The sequence below is a fragment of the Eretmochelys imbricata genome, chromosome 3 (genome assembly GCF_965152235.1).
Source record: "Eretmochelys imbricata isolate rEreImb1 chromosome 3, rEreImb1.hap1, whole genome shotgun sequence".
Taxonomy (NCBI): Eukaryota; Metazoa; Chordata; order Testudines; family Cheloniidae; genus Eretmochelys; species Eretmochelys imbricata.
Genome location: NC_135574.1, coordinates 62,230,070 through 62,257,549, shown reverse-complemented (window position 1 = coordinate 62,257,549; position 27,480 = coordinate 62,230,070). Strand labels below are relative to the sequence as shown.

Genomic DNA, 27,480 nt, shown 5'->3' with positions numbered 1-27,480 from the left:
TGAGAGAATGGTATAGTAGATCTCAAATCAATGAAGGCTACACTCAGAAAGACCTCAAGACTTCTGGAATATGCTGCTCAAACACTTTCACTTTTACAAAAAGAAAAGGAGTACTTGTGGCACCTTAGAGACTAACCAATTTATTTGAGCATAAGCTTTCGTGAGTTAGTCTCTAAGGTGCCACAAGTACTCCTTTTCTTTTTGCGATACAGACTAACACGGCTGTTACTCTGAAACTTTCACTTTTGTTTCTACTGCCTGTTCCTCCCTTCTCACATTTATCTCCAGGTTTCTCCTTGTCCAGATCTATTCTTCCCCCAACAATCTTCTGTTTATTAAACTTTTTGAAACTTTGCACTTTCAGAGAGAGGTAAGGGATTGACTCTGTGTACGCAAATTTGCAGAGGGATAATAGGGTTGAGGTCTGTTATTTCTCACCTCTATATATTATTTATTTATTTATTTTAAACCATTTTTGCTGTTAACAAGCATGTTATCTCTGGAGACACAAATCCACAGTTTGAGAACTGCAAAACTAAGCATCTCTGCTGGTGTCTTCTAGACTGAGCACTGAGTCCCATTGGGTAGATAGAAAGTTTAACCTAAATAATCCATACAGAAGCCCCTGGAACCCCATAAGATTGGGTCCCTAATCCATGACCCATTGGAACTCATTTACAAAACTTTTCTTAAACATTCCATGACTATATTGTCTCATGTTACAGAATTAGAATTTATAATCCCTATTCCATGATGAGATATCTTTGAGCTATATTGTATCTATCTTATAATTAGTTTATCTTATAATGTATCTTAAAACTATATTTAGATAGTTTTTTCCTTTAAAAGCATTTTATCAAAAAAATCCAATTTTTTTTATTTTAAAAGAAATCATTTATTTTTATCCACCCTGGGCTTGCATCTTTAGTACAGTGTTACGTACTGTTAGTCTATAAGATGCCACAGGACTCTTTGCCGCTTTTACAGATCCAGACTAACATGGCTACCCCTCTGATACTTGACACCTCCTTAACCCTAATTGAATCCCCCTTTGCTTATCCCCTGCTCCTATTGCCCTCCCAGATTTACCCTCCTCTGGTAGCTGAGAATTAAATAGATTGGAGTAAAAGACAAAATGGAATAAATTTGTGGGGAGTAAGAATTGTGCAAAGGGCCGAAGGAAAGCCTGAGAACCAACTGATGAAAAAGAAGGCAAGAATTGAAGCAATTTGGAAGAAGAGGACAAACTGGGAATTGACAAGAGAGGTTATACATTGTTAAATTAATGAGAGAACAGACAGGTGGGGCAAGTGGAGAATTTATGGGAGAGAATGGACAATTGGTCTATGGTGTGAAGGGCTGGAGACTGACCAACAGATGAATGTACAAAGCAAAAAGTAGGGAATAGAAAGGACAGTGGATCTGAGGGGCAAATTCTGGGTGGATATTAGGGGCATGGGAAGGAGGAAAAAAGAAGGGAGAGGCTGAGGGAATTGGGAGAGAGCAGCACTCAAGGGGAAAAGATAGCAAGGGGGAAGATTTAAAGACCGTCAAAGAAGGGGAACAATTGGGATAGAAGAGGGGAGAACCATTTTGTGTACATTTATGTAGGTGTCTGGCAAATCCAAAGATGCTTTTTTTGTGGGGGGTCCCTTGTTGTCTGATGGGTGGCATTTGTTACTCAGAAGATAACTTGCCAGATACAGGTATAACTATGCTGTTTGTTGTGAAATGTTTAAAAATCTTATTAAATGTTGGACATAGCTCCAGACGGCTCCCCATGTGCCCCCCAGCCTCCCCACTTCTGTTGGGCTATTTGGGGGCCTGCTACTACCCAGTCAGCGCAGGCTACCTCACCCCAGCGTGCCCTGCATCTGAACCACACGGACGTCCCCTGATTAGTCTATTCCCTTCAGAGGAGGGCGGGGGCTACAGAATTGGGGAGCCAATCAGAAAGAAGAGCTGCCCCATTGTCGCCTCTCGGTAGCCGCGGTGGGCGCCTGTGGGCAGGGGGCTCTCGGGTGTCAGCGGCGCAGGGGCAGTGAGCGTGGAGCGTGCGCAGCGGAGCGGGTTCGAGATTGCCTTGCCACCGCCGCGGCGTTAGGAGGAGGGATCTGCGCTTGTGCAGAAGCCTGCTCGTTGCTTTACTTTTGCAGCCCGGGGCAGGGACATTATGCCGAAGAGAAAGGTAACGCGCCTGTGTTGATTGTGTTGTGGTGCATTCCTTTTGACGCCCGTTTGCAGTTAATAATCTCAGCCTCCGGTTGCCTGCAAGCCTGGGGCGATTTTTTTGGACTGCGCTGATTGAGTCTGGGTATTTGTACTGCCTGTTGCAAAGATCTTCCACCCTTCCCTCCGGTTGCTGATTTGTTGATTTACTCCTTACTTCCTCTAACCTTGTAGTGAGGGCTGCAGTTGTCACCCCCTCCTCTCGAATGCGAACTCGCTGTCACAACTCCGATCTCTCCCCCCCCTCCCCCGCCCCGCCACCGGAAAAAAATGCAGCAGCTGCAGCTTCGCCTTTTACCTCCCCCGGAGGAGTTTCCTGCTTGCAAACTCCAAGCCGTAGCTCATCAATCTCTGGAAAAATCCCCCATGTCCTGGCTGATTCTGCCCTGGGCTGATTCTGCGTTCTGCTTTGTATGGTGCCCCGGTGATGGCTCCAAGGTAAAAGGCGGAAGGGAGAGAAAAGCCATGTTTAAAACAAACTACACCCTTCTCCTTGCCTCCTGTGACAGACCCGTATGTACCAACTCTGGTGTCAATCAGGACAGGAGTCTGCACAGACAGGGCCCCGTGCAGCACAGGGGGGATCTGCTTACACATGGTATCAACAACAGCAGAGAGTTTAAAAACAGCACCATGGGAGACTCCTCTGTGCAACACAGCAGAGCGCTACACACCCCAGAGACGGGCAAGAGGGTGGGGATGGAGGGAGCGGGAGCTGCTTCTGCGGAGCCTCTGCCTTCTTGTGTGGCTTTGAGACTTATACTGAACGAGTGTATTTGCCTCCCTCCTCCCAGTCACTTCCCCTCCTCCCTTGTGCCTCAGTGTTTCCTTCCTTCCTTCCTCTGCAGGGCTGCTACAGCTGGGATTTACTTGCGTCCCTCATTTGCCTCCCTGGCTGTGCTGTACTTTACTTTTCCTTCTCACACACTGACTTCCTTCCCTTCATGGTGGAGGATCTGGTATTTTTGAGGGGGAAGGTGGGGAAATGATGCTTCACTTGCCCACCCGCCCCAGTGACCCCCATGCTGGAAACCAGTCCAGGCAAAAGTGCAATATGTGCTTCACTGATCTTATGCTAGTACCTACTTTCTGTCTGCCCACTGTCTGAAATACTATTCATAATGTAACTTCCATAATTGTGTGTTATGGGGCTTCTTGCACCTCCTTTGAGTCATCTGATATTGGCCACTTTTGGAGGCAGGACACAGGAGTAGATGAACCGCTAGTCTGATCCTGTATGAGAATTCATTTCTTTCTCTTAATTCAGGAAGTAAGGAATGTAAAGGATTACAAGCTTGCAGATTATTTATTACTGGTTGCATCTTTCACAAACTCAGTGCCTGAGCTTCAGGGAACATCTGTAGTATTTTGAAAATGCTCATTTGTTACAACTGTTAACAGACATTTCACTAGGGCTGGCTTTTCTAAGGGGCCTATGGAAGTTAGCCACCCAGATTGGAGTTGGGGTAGCTAACATCCTTTGGCCCCCTTGAAAATCCTGGCCTGGAGCACTTTCTTTTTACTGCAATGACTAATGGAGTGTAATTGGAGACTTGACACTAATATACCGTGGTTTAAATAAAACCAACAGACAAACCAATGACCACAACAAAAAACTCAGCAGTCTTTTAATATTAAACTAGGTCAACTGAGGAGAGGCAATTTTACTGTAATGGAGATGTCCAGAATGTCTGTCTGCCTATGACCTCCCCATAATGCAGATCATGGTTGAATCTGAAAATTGTTTTAATAGGGTAATCGTTAGATGTTAATTTCCACACACTTATGAGTTCCGTTTTTGTTCTGTACTGATTCCTTGCTGCATTATGGGTACAGAAAAAATATTCAGTGCTCCACTGAAATATTTCCATTTTTAATTTTTTTTTAACTTGAGTTGATATATTTCTCATGAAATTGAGGGACTAATAGCTCTGTACATAATACTTGGCTTACATTTAAAAGATACTGTATCATTTTCTTCATCATACTCTGTCATTGCATTCTTGTCCAGGCCTAAAATGCTCCTTTTCTTCCACAGCTATGCCTTTCATAAGTGAAGACTGATGGTTAGGCTGTGCTTTGAGGAAGCCCTTTGAAGCTAGGCCTACACAGTCCATTAGGAACCTTGCAGAGCTCTCTCATGCTTCCCTAACATTTTTACATTCTTGCCCTGCATGTAGTTTTCAATACTTCAAAAATATCTTGGTGGGCTGGGAAATTAAATGAGGTCTCTTCCCCCATGATTGAGGAGCACATTGTGGCTAAACAATGGGCTTAGATTTTTGTTGTTGTGTGTTATATCAGTTAGCTCTGGTCTACACTAAAACCTTAGGTTCGTATAACTGTGTCACCCCGAGCGACGCAGTTATACCGACTGAACTCACAATGTAGACAGCGCTAAGTTGACAGGAGGGCTTCTCTTGTGGAGGTGGAGTACCTATGCCAATGGGAGAAACTCACGCATTGGCATAGGTCGTGTCTTCAATAAGCACTACAGCGGCGCAACTGCAGCGCTGTAAGCATAGATAAGCCCTTAGCCTTTGAGAAGTAAGTCTGTAAAAGGAGAACTTGGGTTTTTTTCCTTTTGTTTTCTGTCATAATTAGTCTTTTAAAATTACATCCACAATTGAAGTACGTAAAGAGAAGCTTATTAAGTAAAGTTAATGTATTTAGCTTTGTGAGTCTTTGTGTGACTTAGTCTTAAAGCTAAGTGTGTTTATTAATTCTGGTTCTTGGAAAGCCCAGAAACTCATAGGAAGTAGAGACTATAGGCTTGTCCACATGGGGAAATTGACTGGCATAGCTACGGTGGAATAATTACTTCATCATTATTCTGGAATAAAGTCACTTTTATTCTGGAATAGAGTGTCCATATGGGGAAATTATACTGGCATAGCTCTTGCAGAAAAATGATTTCACTGTAGCGTTGCCAGTACATTTCTCTGTGTAGAGAAATCCTACTTGTACATCTGTTACTGAAGTGGGTTTCCTAGTTAAAACAAATATTAACACAGAAAAATGTGATTTAATACTTATTTAGTTGGGAAATTATAACGGTCTCTACAAAAAAAAAAAAAATTACAGATCACCAATACTTCAGTTTGCATGTTTATGGGGCTATGTGTCCAACTAATAAATTTGCAGAAAGGGCGTGTGGGAAATGCAGAAGTAAAAACAGATTCATACCTGTCTTTATGCATGCTTTATTTATCTAACCAGATTGACTGGTCATGCTCCTTTTTCCTTTTGTCCCTTAACTGTTTCTTCTGTGTGTAACTGAAGAAGCTATCCCTGGGGGACAGATAGCTCAGTGGTTTGAGCATTGGCCTACTAAACCCAGGGTTGTGAGTTCACTCCTTGAGGGGGCCATTTAGGGATCTGGGACAAAAACTGGGGATTGGTCCTGCTTTGTGCAGGGGGTTGGACTAGATGATCTCCTGAGGTTTCTTCCAACCCTGATATTCTATGATGACTCTAAGTCAGCATCTGAATTGCTTCATTATCAAACAAAAGTTGGAAATTATTTTTTAATTTACTTTTCCACAGTATGCATCCGATGAAGTGAGCTGTAGCTCACGAAAGCTTATGCTCAAATAAATTGGTTAGTCTCTAAGGTGCCACAAGTACTCCTTTTCTTTTTGCGAATACAGACTAACACGGCTGTTACTCTGAAACCTTTCTAATTTAGTTTCCCCAACTCTGATGGGCCACTGGTTATGGGCATGGAAGGGACAAGTGAAAACATTTGTGCATTGAGATGATGTCAAATACCACAATAAAACAAAAAGAGGCTGAGCACTGGACTCTTCCAGTCAGACCTTCATATGTGTTACTGGTTGTTGTAACACCACATAATGAAGTGAATACAGTACAACCTTTCACAAAGAGACTAGTGTGCATGCATGGGATAAACTAGAACATATGTGTGATACTGTTAGCAGGAAACTTTTTTTGGAGTTTGTCCTTTTTGTTTTTGTTTTTGTTCTTCAGCCCCAGTTGAACTTATCTTTCAAAAATACAATATAAGCTGGTTTGGAAGGAGTACATTCTTTTATAGCTATGAAACAGGTACGTTAAAAATATCTTTGCATCAGCCATAGAAAAATGAGGAACCAAAATCTGTCCTATGACAAACTCACAATAGCATGAAAAGTCTGGTTGCCAAAGAATTTTTTTTAAAATGGTTTTAACAAGATCACCATCAAATTGCAGTATTTGTGGGCCTGAGTATTTGTGCATGATGACTGAGAAATATAAAGAGGTCAGGTAACTTGTCCAAGGTCAGACAGGGAGCCTGTGATTTAGTTGGGATTACATTCCAGAGTGATCCTCTTTGTTCCTTCTGTCTAACCATAAGACAATACTGTTTGAACCTGTTCTCAAAACATTTTTCTGCCTTGGGGTTGAACCAAACGTGAGGACTAATTGCAGCTTGATTTTTTTTTTTTAAATCTTTTTAACAACGCTGTTGACCACTATAGTACTGTTTCAAAGCAAGAAAAATGACTTAGTGGATACATCTTTAATTAGTCACATGAGTAGGTCATTTGCACACTTATTGCAATCCCAAATCCCAAGTCTTGCAGTAGGGTTGATGGCAGATTGTGGTGTATGCTTAGCAGAGATAACAGGGATTTTGGGTTAATATCTGTGGTAGGGTACTATAGAATTCTAAAAACTCACTTTAAAAAAAATCTGTGTACACTTTTTTTTTTAAACTATGCTAAAGGAGTATGAAGGTTGCAACATAAAGTATTTAGAAGTTACGAAATGCTTTAATTTGGCCTTATGAATTATGATATTCTGTTTAATAATATGATTACATATTACTCTTTCTCCAGGACCTCATCTAGCTCACAAGATGCACAGTGCTAGCTGAATGGGTATCTATTAAATATTTTGTTTACTCCTCCTCATTAAATGTGTGGCCCCAGACCTTATTCACTGCACATCATCCAAGCCCTGCACTAAATACAGAACTCGTTTCCTCATGGATTTTTCTGTGGTTCTCTCAGTGCCTCAGTCCCTTTAGGTTTCAGAGTAGCAGCCGTGTTAGTCTGTATCCGTAAAAAGAAAAGGAGAACTTGTGGCACCTTAGAGACTAACAAATTTATTAGAGCATAAGCTTTTGTGAGCTACAGCTGAAGCATCCGATGAAGTGAGCTGTAGCTCACGAAAGCTTATGCTCTAATAAATGTGTTAGTCTCTAAGGTGCCACAAGTACTCCTTTTCTTTTTTCAGTCCCTTCACAGATTCAGGCCATAGAGCTCCCCCTCATCGCAAGTTACACTTGAACAGAACTTGTTTCGACTCTTCAAAGCTCGACAAGAAAATAATATTTTTTTTTATTTACGCCAAAAATTAAAGTTTATTACATTTAGGAATAGTGCAATGTAGAAGTGTTGAGTGTCAAAGAAACTGGTTGAGTGATGCTTCTTCTATATATATAGTTACAAGAAATTTTGTGTTCAGATGTCCAGATAAAAACCGATTGAAGTTACTTGCTTTATGTTGAAAGTGCAATTCTAAATATTTTATGAAGGGTTAATGATGTTATAAGTGTTTTACAGTCATGGGAATATTACACGTTTATAGGTGGCTGTAAACACACCAATATAAGGTGCTAGAGGTGGCCATAAGCCAAAGGTACTGAAACAATTTGTATAGTGGGGGTGCTGAAAGCCAAAGTTTACCAAACTAAACCCTGCATGTGATGGAAACCACTTCAAGCCAGGGGTTGCGGCATCACCCCCAGCTCTCCTATTTCTAATACCTATGCTATAAGCCATGTTTATAATCAGCCTGTTCACACTAACAATTTGTAGCAATCATTTATTAAAACATGTATTCAGTTTATTAACTCATTGTTCCCCAGTGGTTCACACAGCAAGCTTCTGAGTGTAGCCCCCCCCTTATAAATTAAAGCACTTTTTAAAATATTTGTATATTTAACACTGTTATAAATGCTGGAGGTAAAGTAGGGTTTCGGGTGGAGGCTGCAGCTCGCGGCCCCCATGTAATAACCTCATGACCCCCAGTTTGAGAACCCCTGCTTTAGCCCATGTCACCCATCCACTAACTCCAATTGAATTTTGGCCTGAACAACAGGTGAATTATCAGTGTAAGGCCACTCACAACATTGTTCCATGTATTAAAGTATAAAGCAAATTGTATTGTTAGCTACAGTTCATCAGGTATCACAAGTGATTATCTCCCAGTATAAAAATTAACAGGTGCAGATAATTCGTTTATATAAAGGGATTTTAGAAAAAGACCTGCCTCTTCTCAATGGAGATAAAAATGGATTTGAAAGCAGAGCAGCAAGTCAATTGAAAAATGTTATTTCAGACTGTGGGATATCAGTTTTGTTGATGAGCTTCACAAAATTAGTCTACTGTGTGTAAGTGAAATAGATATGCCAAAAGATGTAGCTAACAAATGCTACACAATTAAAAGTTTGCTTTGATTAATAAATTACTGAGTTCTAATTTCTCCATTGAAATGTATCAGTTGTACCAAAAGCAATAGTTTTGCATAGGTTTGTCGGAGTCTGAGGTCTATGTTAATACTGTTGTAGCAAAGTAGTTTAACATTACATTTTACTGGAAATTGTCATAGTATCATTTTGTGTAGGGTGAAGGCAAACCAGGTTATGATCTCTCTTAGAAATCGCATTTTGTAGGATTATATAGCTTCAGTAAAATTTTTGTCATCTTTAATTCAGCATGCCTTCTAAGGTACTAAAGAAGGGTGGCTCATCCACATGCTTATGGTTAGAGAGGATTTTTCAAGTGCTAGACATATACCCCAAGTTGTGATCCTTTCTCCTGCAGACTAAGTGGGCTTTTTACTTCAGTATTCCCTAAAGGCCACTACCCAAGTGCAGCAGGACATAGTGTTGATTCAGTGGGTGACACTCAGATTAAGTCAGTACTGAAAAAGTGCCCTAGCATAATGAAAGAGGGCACTGATGTTTGAGGTGCCTCTTCTAAATGAGATAAAAGCCTACGTCCTATATAAAGATCCATGGCACTTTCCCCGAAGTAGGGGTATTTAATCTCTGTGTTCTGGCTAATGTGTATCTTGATTAATTGTATTCAGTCTTATAAATCATCCTATGACTTGAATTCATTTCCTGTTAGAAACAGTATTGTAATGTTCTGTGCTTCTTAAACAGTTGATGCATTTCTGTGGTCATAACAGTAGAAGATCATAGAACTATAGGACTGGAAGGGACTTCGAGAGGTCTACTAAGTCAGTCCTATGCACTCAAGGCAGGACTAAGTATTATCTAGACCATCCCTGACAGGTGTTGGTCTAACCTGCCCTTAAAATTCTCCAATGACAGAGATTCCAGAACCTCTCTGGGCAACGTATTGCAGTGCTTAACTGCCCTGATAGTTAGAAAGTTTTTCCTAATGTCCAACCTAAAATACCCTTGCTGCAATTAAAACCCATTGCTTCTTGTCCTATCCTCAGAGGTTAAGGAGAACAATTTTTCTCCCTACTCCTTGTAACAACCTTTTTCTGTACTTGAAAACTGTTATCATGTCCCGTTTCAGTCTTCAGTTCTCCAGACTAAACAAATCCAGTTTTTTCAGTCTCTCCTCATAGGTCATGTTTTCTAGACCTTTAATTATTTTTGTTACTCTCCTTTAGACTTTCTCCAGTTTGTCCACATCTTTCCTGAAATGTAGTGCTCAGAACTGGACATAACACTCCAATTGAGGCCTGATCAGCATGGAATAAAGTAGAAGAATTACTTCTTGTGTCTTGTTTACAACACTCCTGCTAAAACATCCCAGAATGATGTTTGCTTCCCCCCCCCCCCCCAACAGTTTTATACTGTTGACTCATATTTAGCTTGTGATCCACTATGACCCCCAGATCCCTTTCCGCAGTACTCCTTCCTAGGCAGTCATTTCCCATTTTGTATGTGTGCAACTGATTGTTTCTTCCTAAGTGGAGTTCTTTGCACTTGTCCTTATTCAGTTTCATCCTGTTTACCTCAGACTATTTCTCCAGTTTATCTAGATCATTTTGAATTTTAATCCTATCCTCCAAAGCACTTGCAACCCCTCTCATCTTGGTATTGTCCATAAACTCTCTATGCCATTGTCTAAACCACTAATGAAGATATTGAACAGAACCGGGACTGATACCTGTGTAGTTTAAAATCTGTAATATTTTGAAAGCACTTTGAGATCCTTCTGGGTGAAAGGTATGATAGAATAGGTTGCATCAAAACTTATCAGGGGACTATTCAGCTATGTCTGGTCTAGACTCTTTCCTTCTTCCCTCTCCCCTCTCTTCCTAGTCAGTCTCCCAGTGTTATCCTATCACTGGTGATGGCAGTAAAGGGAGTGCTAATATAGATGGGATTCAGATGGCTGACAGCATTTGTACCATTGTATAGTCTAGACCTACTTGAGCAGAGTTTGAAGATGCTGTGAGGAAATATCTCTCTCTCGCGCGCGCTCTCTCTCTCTCTAGTCTTGAATGGACAGGGTCTTTTGAGAGCCTTTTTAAAGTTGGTTCACACTCAAATGGGTTCTAAAAAACTTTAAAGGCTAGTGTGGACAAGCCAGAACCTTGTTAGAATCATTTTTAAAATCTACTTTCCAAGATATGAACTTGATATTAATTCTTAGATGGCTTTGGCCCCTCCATACTAGTTCTTTAAACCATGTTAGAACCCAAAGTAGCAGGTAACATGTTTAAATGCAGTTTGTAACAAGGGTAAATAGAACCAAATAAATGGAAGGTCACATTGTAAGGTAACATTTGGCTCTTAAGTCTTCACACATCAATGCCTCTCCTCTCTGCCCCTCCCAACAGCCAACTTCAGTTGACAACACAAGAAGCTAGGGTTGGGGATACAGAGGATGTATTACTTGGAAAAATAGGGTTGGGGATACAGAGGATGTATTACTTGGACAAATAGCCTCTTAAGGATATGTTGTACTCTTAGTCACAAATATAATTTTTAAAATAAGTGTTTCAAATACTAATTATCAGTCAAACTGTTAGAACGCATTTTGGGGACAGGAAAGGAAAGTTAGAGATGGACAGACAAGAGCCTGTGATCGTTGAACAGTCACCAAGGGAGAGACTTTTGAGTCATTGTTATTCTAAAAGGTGTGTGATCTGGTACACTGTACAGCATATCCAGGTGTGGCCCTATCAGAGGGGACAGAATTCCTGGCTGTCACCCCTCCAAGAAGCCTATCCTACAGAATAAGGGTGAACCTATAACAGAAATAGAAGGGCCAAAACAGGAAATGGAGTCCCGTGTTCTGGGAGGTCTTTATGAGAGAACAGAACACCCCCCAGAGCTAAAGGGTAACCTAAGAGTGCAGAGACCCCACTGGCACAAGGGCTCTGTGTAGATTCATGCTGGATATGAGGACGTGTCATGTGCCTTTTTCAAAGGGAAGCGGGTAGCATGATGAATCTTCTAAGCGAGAAACTACCATTCCCATCAGCCCATTTCCCACTGACCTACAACCTTCCAGGGTGGACCTGCACGTACATCCCCTTCCCCTGGTCAGGAGGGGCTGGAAACTCTGTGGATCACCCTAGTCCAGGAAGTAACCTTGTTTTGAGGGGAAGTGGTAGCCCCATGGCAAATTGGGAGCAGCAGGGAAGATAAATGCAGGAGAAACTTTTGGGGAGCCTTATGCAGAGCTGGCTGCAGCAGCAGTGAGGGAACTGTGTGAAAAGGCTGTGACTCGCCGACGTCACAATCGGGTTCAGGTCTGGGCACAGTCTGTGAGGAAGCAGCAGAGACTGGGCAGGGAACCAGTGTAGAGTGGCCCCAAGGAGAGAGACAACCAACTGATCCTGGCCTGGAAAGCTGCAAGCTCCTATTTCCTTGTAGCATAGACTGGATTGGAGTGGGAACCCCAGGCACGAGGCCTGAGGAACCCTAATTCTCATTGGAGTGTCCCCTGACCCCTGAAAGGGCCCAAATAGGAACCACTATTGTTTTACCTTAAATTGCAACTGTTTAAGCCACTGTTCATACGGTGTTTTGCAATCTTCCCATTTCTGCCAACCCTAGTAAAATACCCTTTCGCTTAGCCACGTGTCCGAGTCATTAGTGGGAGGACCCCAGGGCTAGCACTTTTAGGGCCTAGTACCTGAAGTCCTTTCAGTGCTTGCTTCAGAGTCATGGCAGTCTGGTGGAATACTGGTATAGTAAAGGTTTGGTGTGCCACAGCACTGAGTAGCTGTAAGAGTTACAAAAATATAAAACTTTTTCTCACAGAAGAACATTCTTTAATATTACTTATTTGCTTTTTAGTCACAACTGCGTATTCTGTGGGTTTTGCACTCGTCTTTTTTTCTGTCTTTCCACCCCTGAAAGCTACTGTTAGATATTTGCTGGAGTAAATTATTTTCAAAACCAGAGGTAATGTTGTCAAAATAGCGCCTAAATCTATATTTAGATACTGAAAACAGATCTGTCCTGATTTCAGAGAAGCTCCTTTACCTTAGTAGGTGCAATGGTCGCTCTGAAAATCAGGCTAATTCTATTTCATAGAATATCAGGGTTGGAAGGGACCTCAGGAGGTCATCTAGTTCCAACCCCCTGCTCAAAGCAGGACCAATCCCCAATTTTTGCCCCAGATCCCTAAATGGCCCCCTCAAGGATTGAACTCACAACCCTGGGTTTAGCAGGCCAATGCTCAAACCACTGAGCTATCCCTCCCCCCAAATAGTTTAAATATGGATTTAAGTACTTTAAATATGGATTTAGGAGCCTCAGGTTTAATTGCTGGAAATGGATCTGCCAAGGTCCTCCTTCATGGTTCAATTTTCAGAACCAGAGCCCAATTTTGAACAATTTGACTTAAAGGAATAATATTGAACAGTCTTTAGCTTCCACTACAGTTCTACCATGCTGTTTTGACGTTGCTGTTTAATTGTACAATAATAGTAAAACAAAGGAACAAATAATAAGAAAAGAATTTACTAACATCCTGGCTCACATTTTGAAATGTGGGGTCCTAAAATTATTAGTCTAAGTGAGTTGTCTATTGTAGGTGCTCAGCATGTCTGACATCTCCCATAACTGATCTGTATCCCTGAAAATCAGGCTGTGTTTTTAGATGCCTAAATATGGAATTGGTTTCTAATTTTATACACCAAACCTGAAAATATTGGTTCTAGAAGATAATGAAAACCTGAGCAACAAGTTTATGTAGGCTTAAACAGAACTGCTTTCAATTCAGGGATCGGTAACCTTTGGCATGCGGCTCGCTAGGGTAAGCTCCCTGGAGGGCCGGGCCGGCTTGTTTACCTGCCACATCTGCACGTTTGGCCGATCGCAGCTGCCACTGGGTGCAATTCGCTGCTCCAGGCCAATGGGGGCTGTGGGAAGTGGTGTGGGCCAAGGGATGTGTTGGCCGCTGCTTCCCGCAGCACCCATTGGCCTGGAGTGGTGAATCGTGGCCAGTGGGAGCCGTGATCGACCGAACCTGCAGATGCAGCAGGTAAACAAACCAGCCCGGCCCACCATGAGGCTTACCCTGGCGGGCCATGTGCCAAAGGTTGACGGTCCCTGTTTTAATCCTTCATTCTACTGAATAAAGAAACTATTGTATTTTTAAGTGATTAAAATGAGAAGTTTTGAACATTTACCTATATATTCCTATAATGATAAAAACATAGGTTGGTTGTTCCACTCAGAATTGTATAGCGCAGTCAGGTGAACAGCATTAGTTGTAATTCAGAGTTTGTGAAATGCCCCATTAAATGCCCATGTGGCTTAAGTTATGCTGGCCAAACATCTAGATCTTTTCAAGCGGGAATTACAGAACATACATACACAATAAAAGCAGATTTAAATACATATATGGGGAAAACATTTAAATGGAAAATAGTCACACACTTTTTTCATTTTTTGATTTATGGAAATATAATTTATACCAGAGGTATTTTTTTTTTTTTTTTTAAAAAAAGAGGAAGAAATACAGTTAATGTTCTGTAAGAGTATGAAGGATGTTGGATTTACACGTTACAAACATTAATCTATTAGGTTTAATAAAGAATTAGACTTTTCTTGTTTTCTGACTTGATGAAATTTCATTGTCATCTTGATATACGTCCCCTCTTTCTTTCTTGTTTGTGTTTATGCACACACGCGCGCACACAACCAAAGGACTTTCTTTGGTGGATGATTGGAGGATTTTTTATCTTTTTCATATTAGAACTTTAAGTATACTCTTCCCTTTCATCGCATCATGATGTTGACATTATCCCCATAAAGGATTAGAAACTGATATATTCCTCTTCTAATAGATATTTTTAGAATTTAAATCCCTTCATCATTTCTAAGTCTTGCATTGTATTTTATTATCTGTAATTTCAGAAAATCAAAATGTTATATAGTTTAAAGAATAAATATTTCAGAAGCATTTCCTTTTACAGTGAAGAATGTATGTGCTTAATGCAGATAACTCTGTAGCTTCTAATTGATTAGGTAACTGGGAAAGGATAATTGCCTAGGAGATAGAGGGAGTTACTATATTATGCAGTTTTAGCAGGTTTGTAAATATTCTTTGAAAAGGCCAAGAAGGTGTGGAAACTGTGGAGCTCTCTCTCCATGCTATCTCATAAGAATTAATGTTGAGATGTTTCTAATCTGTAAGTAAAGTTTAATGGAATACGCTGGATAAAAGTTTAATTAAAAAAGGACATGCCTTAAAACCTGATTTTTTTTTCTTGTTTTTGGGTGAGATTTAAAAAAATTAGGCTCTGATTCTGCAAATATTTAAGCACATGAGTAACTTCATGTGCTTCAAATGTGAATTCAGTGGAATTGTTCATGTGCATGAAGTTACTGCCATGTTAAACATTTTTCAGGATTGCGTCCTTTGTGGATAAAAGAAATGCAATAGATATGTATCTGGCTTTTAGTAAAGCATTTGATGCAGTATCTGTTTTACTTGCACAGTTAATTCAGATTGGCTCGGCTATGAACGCTGTTGCATCTGCTAAAAATTGGTCAAAGCAGCACAAAAAAACCTTTTAATGATCAATAAGGTATTGTACTGGGGCAGGGTGGGGCAGAGGTGTTGAGAAGAGTGTCAGAGGAGTTGGTTGGTATTTAAATAACATGGGATTGAATGTCTTTATTAAAAATCTGAAATGGGAAGTAAACAGCACCTTAATTAATTTAAAAAACCCCAAAAACGAGGAGTCCTTATGGCACCTTAGAGATTAACAAATTTATTTGGGCATAAACTTTCGTGGGCTAGAACCCACTTCATCAGATGCATGAAGTAAAAGGTACAGGAGCAGGTTTGCATTTGGAAAGGAAGATGATGTCTGTCTGTATCTGCACAAGTATTTTCATGAAGTTGATGGATTTCCACTTCATGCAAACCTGCTTCTGTATCTTTTACTTCATACATCTGATGAAGTGGGTTCTAGCCCACGAAAGCTTATGCCCAAATAAATTTGTTAGTCTCTAAGGTGCCACAAGGACTCCTTGGTTGGTTGGTTTTTTTTTTTTTTTTTTTTTGCTGATACAGACTAACATGGCTACCACTGAAACCTGTCACCATGCAAGACACTTAATTAATTTAGTATCACTTTGTAAATTTCAGAGCTATTGTGAAGACAGAAATAATTAAAGGGACCTAAAGAAGTAGAAACACTAGGGTGAGTTTGGCTCACCATCCATATACCTCCACTGACTTAAATTTAGTGACACTAGCAATGAACTTGGTCTGAGTTTTAGCTTGGGAAAACCTCAAGGTCATACATGTAGGGCAGTGGTTCTCAAACTTTTGTACTGATGACCCCTTTCACATCGCAAGCTTCTGAGTGCAGCCCCCCTTATAAATTAACAACACTTTTTTATATATTTAACACCATTATAAATGCTGGAGGCAAAGTGGGGTTTGGGGTAGAGGCTGACAACTCGCAACCCCCCCCCCCATGTAATAACCTCATGACCCCTTGAGGGTTCCCGACCCCCGTTTGAGAACCCCTGATGTAGGGGAAAACTGTTTGAGACGTATATATTCAAAGGGAAGAAAAAACCTGGACAGCAGTAATTCTGAAGTAGGCATATGGAATGGTATGTCCTTTTGCTGATGGCTGAGTTTTGTTGCAAAGCATGTTTTGTTTGGTTTTTGGTGGAGGGGAAAGTGGATTGGGAGTGGGAGGAGTAACAGGCACCGAATCAGGGAGCAGGGAAATGATGGTGAACTCAGAGACTGCACCTAAAATGCTGTGCCAGAATGATGTCTGGAGAAAATTCTTATTGCATGGAAAATTTTAAAATGTGACTAGATAAAACTCTAGAAAAAATACATTAACGAGTAATCCATGTACTGGGAGGGGTTTCAACTCAATGTCCTAAAGGGCCTCTTTTCCTCTAACTTCTAATGTAGTAGTTAGAATGAAATCAGTATGTGCTTTTTAAATTCACATGGGTATAAGCCTGTAATTTCTGACCACACGGGCTCTTGGTATTTGGCATCATTTAATGTTAACATCCTTTATAAGATGATGTTTAATCAGTTTTACCATATCTTATGTTTCCATGTTGGCTTTTTAATATATTGCTTACATTACTAAAACTAATCCATTCACCTGTAAAGATCAATATCTGTGCAGAAGTTGCACTGCTGGGATACGATAGCCCCCTTTGGCTATCTAAATTGACTGATTGCCATTTGACCGATAAACAGTAACCTTGCTAATGTTGTTGCACTATTTTACTTAAGATACATCTTGTTTATATTTCAGCATTTTAATTACTAAAGTTTTGTCAGTTTGTCAACCTATAGCCACTTCTGTCAGATAACTCTTTAAAAATATGAAAATTATCTTAATTTTTTTCAATTTAATGATTTCCCCTGTAGCGTTGGCAACCCAAATGCCATAGTATTGTGCTAATGTATGAGGACTAGAAAGTGAGATCAACCAGGAGGTCGTAGCTCATTCTCCAAAATGAGTGAAATGCAAAAATTAAGCACATACAAATAAATAAACTTGGTTTTATAATCCACTGTTAATAGAAAAACCTGATTTTTAACCTGTCACTTTTTAAAAAGCTCTTCCTCATCACTGATGGGCACAGGGCGTGTGTGTATAGGCATCCTGGTTAACCTAGAGATATAAAATATGTGGAACTGATTGATTGTCTAAAGTTTAACTGCTGCTTAATTTACAAAACTGTTAGCTCACAAAACTGATAATCCAGACACCGAATCTGCAATGGCACTTAAGGTACAATACATATCTGTGGTCTGCTGAGACTTAAAATTTACCATTAGTTATAATATTGAAAGCATAAGTCTTGCTGGCCAGGCAGCTGGTTTGCTGTGACCATTGCTTATGACACTGATCATAGTCCTCTCATTGTTTGGTGGTGGTTTTTTTAATCCCCTGCTGTTGTCTGTCACCTTATTCTTCATGTCTGTCCCAAAGAGAGAACCTCTTTTTATGTGCTCGTACAGCACCTATCACAGTGGGCCTATAGGTACTACTGTGATGATGATGATGCAAGTAATGTGAAGAATTGCCATACAGTTAGAAAGCTTATCTAGGCTGGAGCAATGCCTTTTGAACAATTCAGTGCCAACAGTATGCTTGGTGGTATACAAGGCTTGTGATGCTAGTGGTCTCTTCTCTGAAGAGTTTACAATGTAAGTAAGACAGACATAGCAAGGATGCACTGCAACTTGACAGGTGACAGTGTCATGTTAAATACTGTGAGCCATAGCATTACCACATGGAAAAAACCTGTGGGAGAGGATGAGTTATTTAATAAACTTGGCTACTTTGAAATCAGTTCCTTAGGTGGTATGATATCACAGTGGGAAGTGAAGGGATGTTAGCTTTCTGTGGAAGGGGTCAGGAGAAAGTCCTTCAAGCCTGTGATGACTTCCAGGGGGGAAGTCTTGTGAATCTTGGGATATCCATGTAGAAAACTGCTGCTCATGCCATGTAGTTCACTGGAAATTATGTACCTGTTAGGTCTATTTATGCCCAAACCTCTCTCCTCTCCACTAGTCCACCTCCTCTTGTGGAGGTAATGCTGCATAAAGCTGTATTCTTCTGCTTGGCTTAATTCTTGCCAGGTACTCTGAACTTGTGTTGCTTTGGGGAGCAGTTGGGTTTGGATGGGGATTATGACACTGAGGCTCCTGTTTCTCAACCACACCTCCACACCACCAGTTTATTGGTGTCTATTTCACCTCATCCATGCTAAAAGCAGACTAGATTGTTTGGCCCCTGAAATGTTCTAACTTTTATAAAACTATACCTTTTAGCGTAACAAGTGGATTATAAACTATTTTAATTGAAGTACACTACTTGCCAAGACACTGTCAGATAAAGACAAAATGGAGTGAGCTTAAAAAAACCTCACACATACAAGTTAAATGTTTTGTCAAGATAAGTCAATATATGGATTGTGATACTGTTAAAAAATATATATATATGTATTTCATGGCTTCCAAAACCAGAGAGGACCATTGTGATTACCTAGTCTGATCTAATATATAATACAGACCATCGAATTTACCCAAAATAATGCCTAGGGCATATCTTTTAGAAAAAGTTCTTAGCGGGATTTAAAAATTGTCAATGATGGAAAATCCCCCATGACCCTTGTTAAATTGGTCCAGTGGTTAATTCCTGTCACTGTTTAAGAAAGTACAACTTACGGAAAGTCTGAATTTGCCCAGTTTCAACTTCGAACCATTAGATTGTATTGTACATTTCTCTGTTAGATTGTAGAGCCCATTATTAAGATTTGTTTAGCTTAACAAAAAGAAGGTTAAAGGCTGATGTAACAGTCTATAAGAAATAGAGCAAGGGACATCCCACTTCATCTCCCACACAGTACATAATGGGCCTAATTCTCAATTACACAAAGGTTTATTAGTCTAAAGCCTGAGCTATGTGAAACAGCCTTCATGTAAATGAGGATCTGCTGCAAATTGCTCATGCTGTGGTGTTTTGCTTCTGAGCTCTCACCCAAGGAATGGCAACTGAAACTGTTTTTGTGATTACAGAGAGCATCATCCATTTTCTGAAAGTCTTGAAACTATCTCAGAACCCCACTGCCATGGGTTGGTGAGGGCCATAGTTGCTGAGAGAAATAGGCATACTCCATTTTAAAAGTCTAATTGTGTGGGTTTTCCTAGCTGCTTTGCTGTGTTCTGTGTAGTGCTGCTTAATTTCTTGCTAAGTCTCGGTCATTTAAATTACTGGCCGTAGTTATCTTTTTTATGACCTGCTATTGTGGCACCTTCCCTTTCTATCGGGAGATTGTATGTTACAACTAGGAAGTCACATTCATTATCCATCCATACCGGCTGGTAGGGCACAAATTGTTAGCACCCTTTCTATGAGCAATTCACAGTCCAGTGACCCTACAGAGTTACAGAAGAAGGTAACTCTGTGTCAAGGTTCCTTCCCCACTCTGAACTCTAGGGTTCAGATGTGGGGACCTGCAATGAAAACCCCCTATGCTTATTTTTACCAGCTTAGGTTCAAACTTCCAAGGTACAAACTATTTTACCTTTTGCCCTTGGACTTTATTGCTGCCACCACCAAGCATCTAACAGATATATAACCAGGAAAGAGCCTGCTTGGAAACGTCTTTCCCCCCAAAATCCTCCCCAAACCCTACACCCCCTTTCCTGGGGAAGGCTTTCTTTTGATAAAAATCCTCACCAATTTGCATAGGTGAACACAGACCCAAACCCTTGGATCTTAAGAACAATGAAAAAGCAATCAGGTTCTTAAAAGAAGAATTTTAATTGAAGAAAAAAAGTAAAACCTCTGTAAAATCAGGATGGTAAATACCTTACAGGGTAATCAGATTCAAAACACAGAGAATCCCTCTAGGCAAAACCTTAAGTTACAAAAAGACACAAAAACAAGAATATACATTCCATTCAGCACAGCTATTTTATCAGCCATTTAAACAAACAGAATCTAATGCATATCTAGCTAGATTACTTACTAAGTTCTGAGACTCCATTCCTTTTCTGTTTCCGGCCAAAAGCATCATACAACCAGAGAAGGCCTTTGTTTCTCCCCCACTCCAGCTTTGAAAATATCTTGTCTCCTCATTGGTCATTTTGGTCAGGTGCCAGCGAGTTTATCCTAGCTTCTTAACCCTTTACAGGTGAAAGGGCTTTTCCTCTGGCCAGGAGGGATTTTAAAGGTGGTTTACCCTTCCCTTTGTATTTATGACATGCCTCCCAAATCACTGATAGGGTGAAACGCTGGCAGTGATTTCTTCCTGGAGCTCTAGGAGAAAACAGAGTTAATAAGACACATGCACCTCTAAATATACTACCAAGTATATAAAGACTAACAATATTTTCCACATCTCAAGGACGATTTTAACCAGCTGATTCTGGGAACCTTTCATGGGAGAATGCATCAGCCACATTATTGGAAGCTCCTGAGATGTGTTGGATGTCAAAATAAAAATTTTGAAGAGCTAAACTCCACCGAATAAGTTTTTTGTTATTCCCTTGGCGGTATGAAGCCACTGTAGCACAGCATGGTCGGTTTGCACGTGGAAACTCTGTCCCCAAACATATGGGCATAGCTTTTCCAGAGCGTAGACGATGGTGTAACATTCTTTTTCACTGTCTGACCAGTTGCTTTCCCTCTCAGACAGCTTCTTGCTGAGAAACACTACAGGGTGGAATTCTTGATCCGGTCCTTCCTGCATTAAAACTGCTCCCTCACCACGCTCGGACACATCTGTGGTTACTAGGAACGGTTTCTCAAAGTCTGGGGCCCTTAGTACAGGGTCAGACATGAGTGTTGCTTTAAGCTGGTTAAAGGCCTTCTGACACTCTTCGGTCTACTGAACGGCATTTGGCTGTTTCTTTTTGGTTAGGTCTGTCAGCGGAGCGGCGATTTGGCTGTATTGTGGTACAAATCGCCTGTAATAACCGGCCAAGCCTAAGAAGGATTGAACCTGTTTCTTTGACTTTGGGACAGGCCACTTTTGGATATCATCCACTTTGGCCTGTAGAGGGCTGATAGTTCCTTGACCCACCTGGTGTCCAAGGTAAGTCACTCTGTTTAGGCCTATTTGACACTTCTTAGCCTTAACAGTTAGTCCTGCCTCCCTTATGCGCGCAAAGACTTTTTGTAGATGTTCCAGGTGTTCTGCCCCGGAATCTGAAAATATGGCCACATTGCCAAGGTAGGTGATTGCATATTCTCCTAATCCCGCTAGGAGACCATCTACAAGTCTTTGGAAGGTGGCGGGTGCATTCCGTAGCCCGAAAGGGAGCACATTAAATTCATACAACCCGACATGTGTGGTGAAGGCTGACCTTTCCTTGGCGGATTCATCTAGCGGTACCTGCCAGTACCCCTTGGTTAAGTCCAAGGTAGAGATGAACTGGGCCCATCCCAGTTTCTCTAATAGTTCATCTGTGTGTGGCATTGGATAGTTGTCTGGGCGAGTTACAGCATTTAGCTTATGGTAGTCCACGCAAAAACATATCTTCCCATCTGGTTTGGGACCTAGAACCACTGGAGATGCCCATGCACTGCCGGAGGGGTGGATTACACCCATCTGTAACATATCCTGGATCTCCCGTTCTATAGCAGTTTTAGCTTGAGGAGACACCCGGTAAGGTTGGACTAATTGGGTGAGCATTACCTGTGTCAATGGAGTGGTATGCCCATTCAGTCAGTCCTGGGGTGGCTGAGAACATCGGCGCGTAGCTAGTGCACAGCTCCTGGATCTGCTGTTGCTGCATACGCCCAAGGGTCATGGAGAGGTTCACCTCTTCCACGCTACCAGCACTTTTCCCTTCATAGTAGACACCTTCAGGCCGCTCAGCGTCGTCTCCTCCCTGGGCTGTAAACTGACAAACCTTTAATTCTCTGGAATAAAAGGGCTTTAGAGAATTAATATGGTATACCTTAAGCTTTTGGTTTGAGGTGGGGAATGCTATGAGATAATTAACAGCTCCCAGGCCCTTCCCATGACGCTTCCATTTAATGAGCCTGGAATGCCTTTAAGACCATGACCTGGTCCCCTACTTTGAAGGAACACTCTCTGGCATGTTTATCATACCAGGCTTTTTGCTCTTTCTGAGCATCCTTCAGGTTTTCTTTAGCAAGGGCTAAAGAGGTTTGGAAGGTGTTTTGTAGGTTGGTTACAAAGTCCAGAATGTTAGTTCCTGGAGAAGGTGTAAACCCCTCCCATTGCTGCTTCACCAACTGTAATGGCCCCTTAACCTCGTGGCCATATACAAGTTCAAATGGTGAAAACCCTAAACTGGGATGTGGTACAGCTCTGTAGGCAAAGAGCAACTGCTGCAACACTAGGTCCCAATCATTGGAGTGCTCATTTACGAATTTATGTATCATGGCCCCCAAAGTTCCATTAAACTTCTCCACCACGCTATTTGTTTGATGGTGGTAAGGAGTGGCAACCAAGTGATTTACCCCATGAGCTTCCCAAAGGCTTTCCATAGTTCTTGCCAGGAAATTAGTTCCTGCATCTTGAGGATGTTGGAGGGCTAACCTTCCCTGGCAAAAATGTCTGCTAGTGCCTGGCACACACTTTTAGCCCTGGTGTTGCTTAGAGCTACTGCTTCTGGCCATCGGGTGGCAAAATCCATGAAAGTCAGTATGTATGGCTTTCCTCTGGGTGTCTTTTTCGGAAAAGGACCCAGAATATCTACAGCTACTCGCTGAAATGGAACTTCAGTGGCTTTGACCTGGTCTTGGGGTTTTTCCACTTTTTGGCATACCTCACAAGACCAGACATAGGTAGAAACATCCTTGCCCATTCCCTCCCAGTGGAATGACCTCCCCAAACGGTCTTTGGTCCTGTTCACCCCAGCATAGCCACTAGGATGACTGTGGGCTAAGCTCAAGAGCTTGCCCTGGTACTTAGTTGGAACTACCAACTGTCTCTGAGGATGCCAGTCTTCCTGGTGTCCACCAGAGTTTCGTTGTATAAAAGTCCTCTTTGTACAACAAACCTGGATCGATTAGAAGAGCTGAGAGGCGGTGGGTTGCTCCGTGCCACCATCCAAGCTGTCTGGAGGCTTTCATCTGCTTCCTGTTCGGTCTGGAACTGTTCCCTTGATGCTGGAGACATCAGTTCCTCATTGGATTGTGGACCTATGCTTGGTCCCTCTGGAAGCGATGTAGGGGATGGGGCTGTTTCCGTTGACTGTGAACCGCTCTCCGCTGGGGAACTATGTTGGGGTTCAGGCTCCAGCTTATTGGTTTATTGGGTTATTGGCTGCTGCCGGTTCAGGTTCGGTGGGGCCCTCTGGTGTTGGGGTTGCAAGTACTGGATTCAGTGCTGGCAGTAGGTCCGGTGCTGGTTGTTCTGCTGGTTCCGGGACTGGCTCTGTCTGGGTCTCTGGGACTGGATCCACTACTGCTGTTGCAGACACTGGCCTAGGGTCCAGGTCCATCACCTCTGACCGGGTCCTGATAGAAGTTTCCGGAACAGAGCTAGGTGTGACGGCTTGTTTAGCCTGGCTGCGGGTGACCATTCCCACCCGCTGTGTTAGCTTCACATGATTGGCCATGTCTTCCCCCAACAGCATGGGGATGGGATAATCATCATAGACTGCAAAAATCCACGTTCCTGACCAGCACTTGTACTGGACAGGCAACTTGGCTGTAGGCAAATTGAAAGAGTTGGACTTGAAGGGTTGAATTGTCACTTGGATCTCTGGGTTGATTAAATTGGGGTCCACTAAGGTAGCGTGGATAGCTGACACTTGTGCTCCGGTGTCCCTCCACGCGGCGACCTTCTTCCTGCCCACACTCACAGTTTCCCTCCGCTCCAAGGGTATCTGGGAGGTATCTGGGCCTGAGGACCTCTGGTGTGATTCCGGTGCAATGAACTGTAATCTGTTGGGGTTCTTGGAGCAGTTGGCCTTTACATGCTCCGGCTCATTACATTTAAAACATCGTCTAGCTGACGGGTCACTGGGGTGAGGTGGGTTGCTGGAGAACAGCGTGGCGGGACGATAAGGTGTCTGGAGGGTTTCTTGGGGGTTAGCTGGGGCCTTGGGCTGCCCCCAGTAGTAGGGTGTAGTCTGAGGTTGTTCCTTCTGGTATCCGCTCCAACTGCGACCAGTTTTTTTCTTTTCTGCCACCTCTACCCATTTGGCTCCAATCTCCCCCGCCTCGATTACAGTTTTGGGCTTCCCATCTAGGATGTATCTTTCTATTTCCTCAGGAACACCCTCTAAAAACTGCTTCATTTGCATTAGGAAGGGCAAATCTTCTGGAGATTTAACACTTGCTCCTGATACCCAGGCATGCCAATGTTTCACAATGTGGTAGGCATGTTGGGTAAATGACATGTCTGGTTTCCACCTTAGGGCTCTGAACTGCCGACGGGACTGCTTGGGTGTTAGCCCCATTCAGACTCTCGCCTTGGTTTTAAACAGTTCATACTGGTTCATGTGTTCCTTATTCATTTCAGCCGCCACCTCAGCTAAAGGTCCACTGAGCTGCGGCCTCAGCTCTACCATGTATTGGTCTGTAGAGATGCTGTACCCAAGGCAGGCCCTTTCGAAGTTTTCTAAGGCGGCCTCAGTATCATCGCCTGCCTTGTAGGTGGGGAACTTCCTGGGATGTGAAGTGGTACCTGGAGAAGGATTGCTAGGGTTGTTGGTATATTCTGCTGATCGTTTGCCTTCTCCATCTCCAGTGCATGCTTCCTCTCTTTTTCTTTCTCCTCCAGTTCTTTGTCCCTTGCCTCCATTTCTTTTTCCCGTGCTCCATAGCTCTCCTGTGGGCAGCCTTCCTTTCCTCCTCAGTATGCTTCCATTCTTTTTCCTTTGCCTCCATAGCTCTCCTGTGGGCAAACTCTTTGGCTGTTTCTGTTTTGGGCTCTGTCATGTTTGCCTGTCTGTTTTTAACTAACTTTACACCCGAGAGTTAGAATTAAAACAAACAAACAAAAAAACCTTGGCTTCTAAAATTTTGCTGTGCTGTAATATAATACCTATATTCTCTGATAGTGATTGTCAGCCTACAGAAAAATCCTTAAACCCCCCCCCCCAAAACCTAACACCTTTGTCTCCAGGCAAATAGACAGAAAACCCCTCTAGTTGCTCTTAGGTAAAAAAAAACAAAAACAAAACCTTCTTCAGGTCTGTGAAGACTTGTGAATTTCCCTGTAGGAGGTTAACTACACTGCCTTTAGGTAGAGAAAACTCCAGCTCACAAAAGACAATTCCCTTGTGTCTCTGCTCTGGCCCCCAAGCAGAGACAAAAAAAACTCTAACTGCTTTCAGCTGAAAACCTGCTTTCCAGCAGCCCAAAGGAAAAAAAATTCCCTTTTTAAAATCTGTGCTTCTTGTTCAGAAACTCTCAAATTGATCTCAAAATGATTTCAAGTTAATCCCACCGCTCTGCCACAATGTCAAGGTTCCTTCCCCACTCTGAATTCTAGGGTACAGATGTGGGGACCTGCATGTGAACCCCCTAAGCTTATTTTTACCAGCTTAGGTTAAAACTTCCCCAAGGTACAAACTATTTTACCTTTTGCCCTTGGACTTTATTGCTGCCACCACCAAGCATCTAACAGATATATAACCAGGAAAGAGCCTGCTTGGAAACATCTTTCCCCCCAAAATCCTCCCCAAACCCTACACCCCCTTTCCTGGGGAAGGCTTTCTTTTGATAAAAATCCTCACCAATTTGCATAGGTGAACACAGACCCAAACCCTTGGATCTTAAGAACAATGAAAAAGCAATCAGGTTCTTAAAAGAAGAATTTTAATTGAAGAAAAAAAGTAAAACCTCTGTAAAATCAGGATGGTAAATACCTTACAGGGTAATCAGATTCAAAACACAGAGAATCCCTCTAGGCAAAACCTTAAGTTACAAAAAGACACAAAACAGGAATATACATTCCATTCAGCACAGCTATTTTATCAGCCATTTAAACAAAACAGAATATAATGCATATCTAGCTAGATTACTTACTAAGTTCTAAGACTCCATTCCTTTTCTGTTCCCTGTCAAAAGCATCACACAGCCAGAGAAGGCCTTTGTTTCTCCCCCCCCTCCAGCTTTGAAAATATCTTGTCTCCTCATTGGTCGTTTTGGTCAGGTGCCAGTGAGGTTATCCTAGCTTCTTAACCCTTTACAGGTGAAAGGGCTTTTCGTCTGGCCAGGAGGGATTTTAAAGGTGTTTACCGTTCCCTTTATATTTATGACACTGTGTGTAGCAAATTAGCCTGTTTTCTTCTGTGCTCCGAGCAACATTGTTCTACTCTCTCAAATCCCTTCTCAAAATCAGTTTATTTTGGTTACCTTTCCACTGCTGATCTCCACTACATTCTTATCTACTCCTGCTCTTGTACCTGATCAGAAAACACAAAGAAAAAAATATGTAAAACTGAACCATCTGCTCTTATTTTTTTTAAAAAAATGCTCTCCTCAAAGCTGTGTTCTCTTCCCCTTCCATAGACCTCTTCCTTTCTGACTGAAAATACTGTTAGTCACTTTTCATTAGATTATCTCTTTAGATTGTAGGCACTTCACACTTTGAAGATGAGAGAGTCCCTGTCCTGAAGTGCTGTTGTGTAGGCCCATAAACATAATAGTTAATAATTGACATAACAGAGGCCTGATTTAACTGTAATTGGGATGATAATTAAATCGACTAAGCCCTTCTGTACTTTTTAGATGACACAGGTAAGAGTAAGCAGGAGCAAACTTGACTTGAATTATTTTGATGGAGGCTATGAGGGAGGTTAAACAATAATGAAAGCTGAATCCGAGGCATAAGAAAACTGAATTTAACTTTTTCAACTCATTTCAATATATTTGTGTTTTGTGGCTTGATATTGCTTAATTACTAGTGGAGTATATGTGTGGGAGGAGGAGAGTTAAATTTCCCAGGGGTTCTCAAAATCCCTGTTAGAGCAAACCTCAGGGCTTCACTTCAAACCATTGTGCTACCAACTGTTGACTAGCTGGTACTCCCATTGGAACCTGTGGATGTTTTTTGTTAATTGGCTGGGATGGTCACTGTGTAATGCAAGGTGTTGCCTACCTGATGTGCTGCTCTGTAGCAGTCCCAGCTTTTTGCTGGTAATCAGTCCTGTGTTTCTTCCTTGAGAAATCTAGAATGATTTTACTTGATAGTGTTTGGTTTGCAAGCCTTAACTTGTAAGTCTGACAAACATCTCTTTTCAAGGGGAATTCAGTTATTGTGGCATATAGACAGGTAACTTTATTTTAATC

General features: G+C 41.8%; 2 protein-coding genes across 11 annotated transcripts in view; one reads left to right on the top strand and one right to left on the bottom strand.

Moving 5' to 3' along the window:
- The window catches only part of LOC144262661 (uncharacterized), a 57,909-nt gene extending 31,324 nt beyond the window's left edge, over positions 1-26,585 (bottom strand). For 6 of the 8 annotated variants that reach the window (XM_077812734.1, XM_077812730.1, XM_077812733.1 and 3 more), the window contains exons 1-2: positions 21,899-26,585; positions 20,228-20,517 (exon numbers count right to left, since the gene is read on the bottom strand). In XM_077812734.1, coding sequence (XP_077668860.1) covers positions 23,478-24,641 — 1,164 coding nt within the window. In that variant the 5' untranslated portion in view covers positions 24,642-26,585 and the 3' untranslated portion in view covers positions 20,228-20,517; positions 21,899-23,477. Of the gene's footprint in view, positions 1-19,920; positions 20,518-21,898 lie in introns of those variants that run through there. The other 2 variants (XM_077812735.1, XM_077812728.1) reach the window with 2 other exon arrangements.
- The window catches only part of HMGN3 (high mobility group nucleosomal binding domain 3), a 33,137-nt gene continuing 7,637 nt past the window's right edge, over positions 1,981-27,480 (top strand). For all 3 annotated transcript variants that reach the window (XM_077812739.1, XM_077812738.1, XM_077812737.1), the window contains exon 1: positions 1,981-2,188. In XM_077812739.1, the coding sequence (XP_077668865.1) occupies positions 2,174-2,188 (15 nt within the window). In that variant the 5' untranslated portion in view covers positions 1,981-2,173. The remainder of the gene's footprint in view (positions 2,189-27,480) is intronic.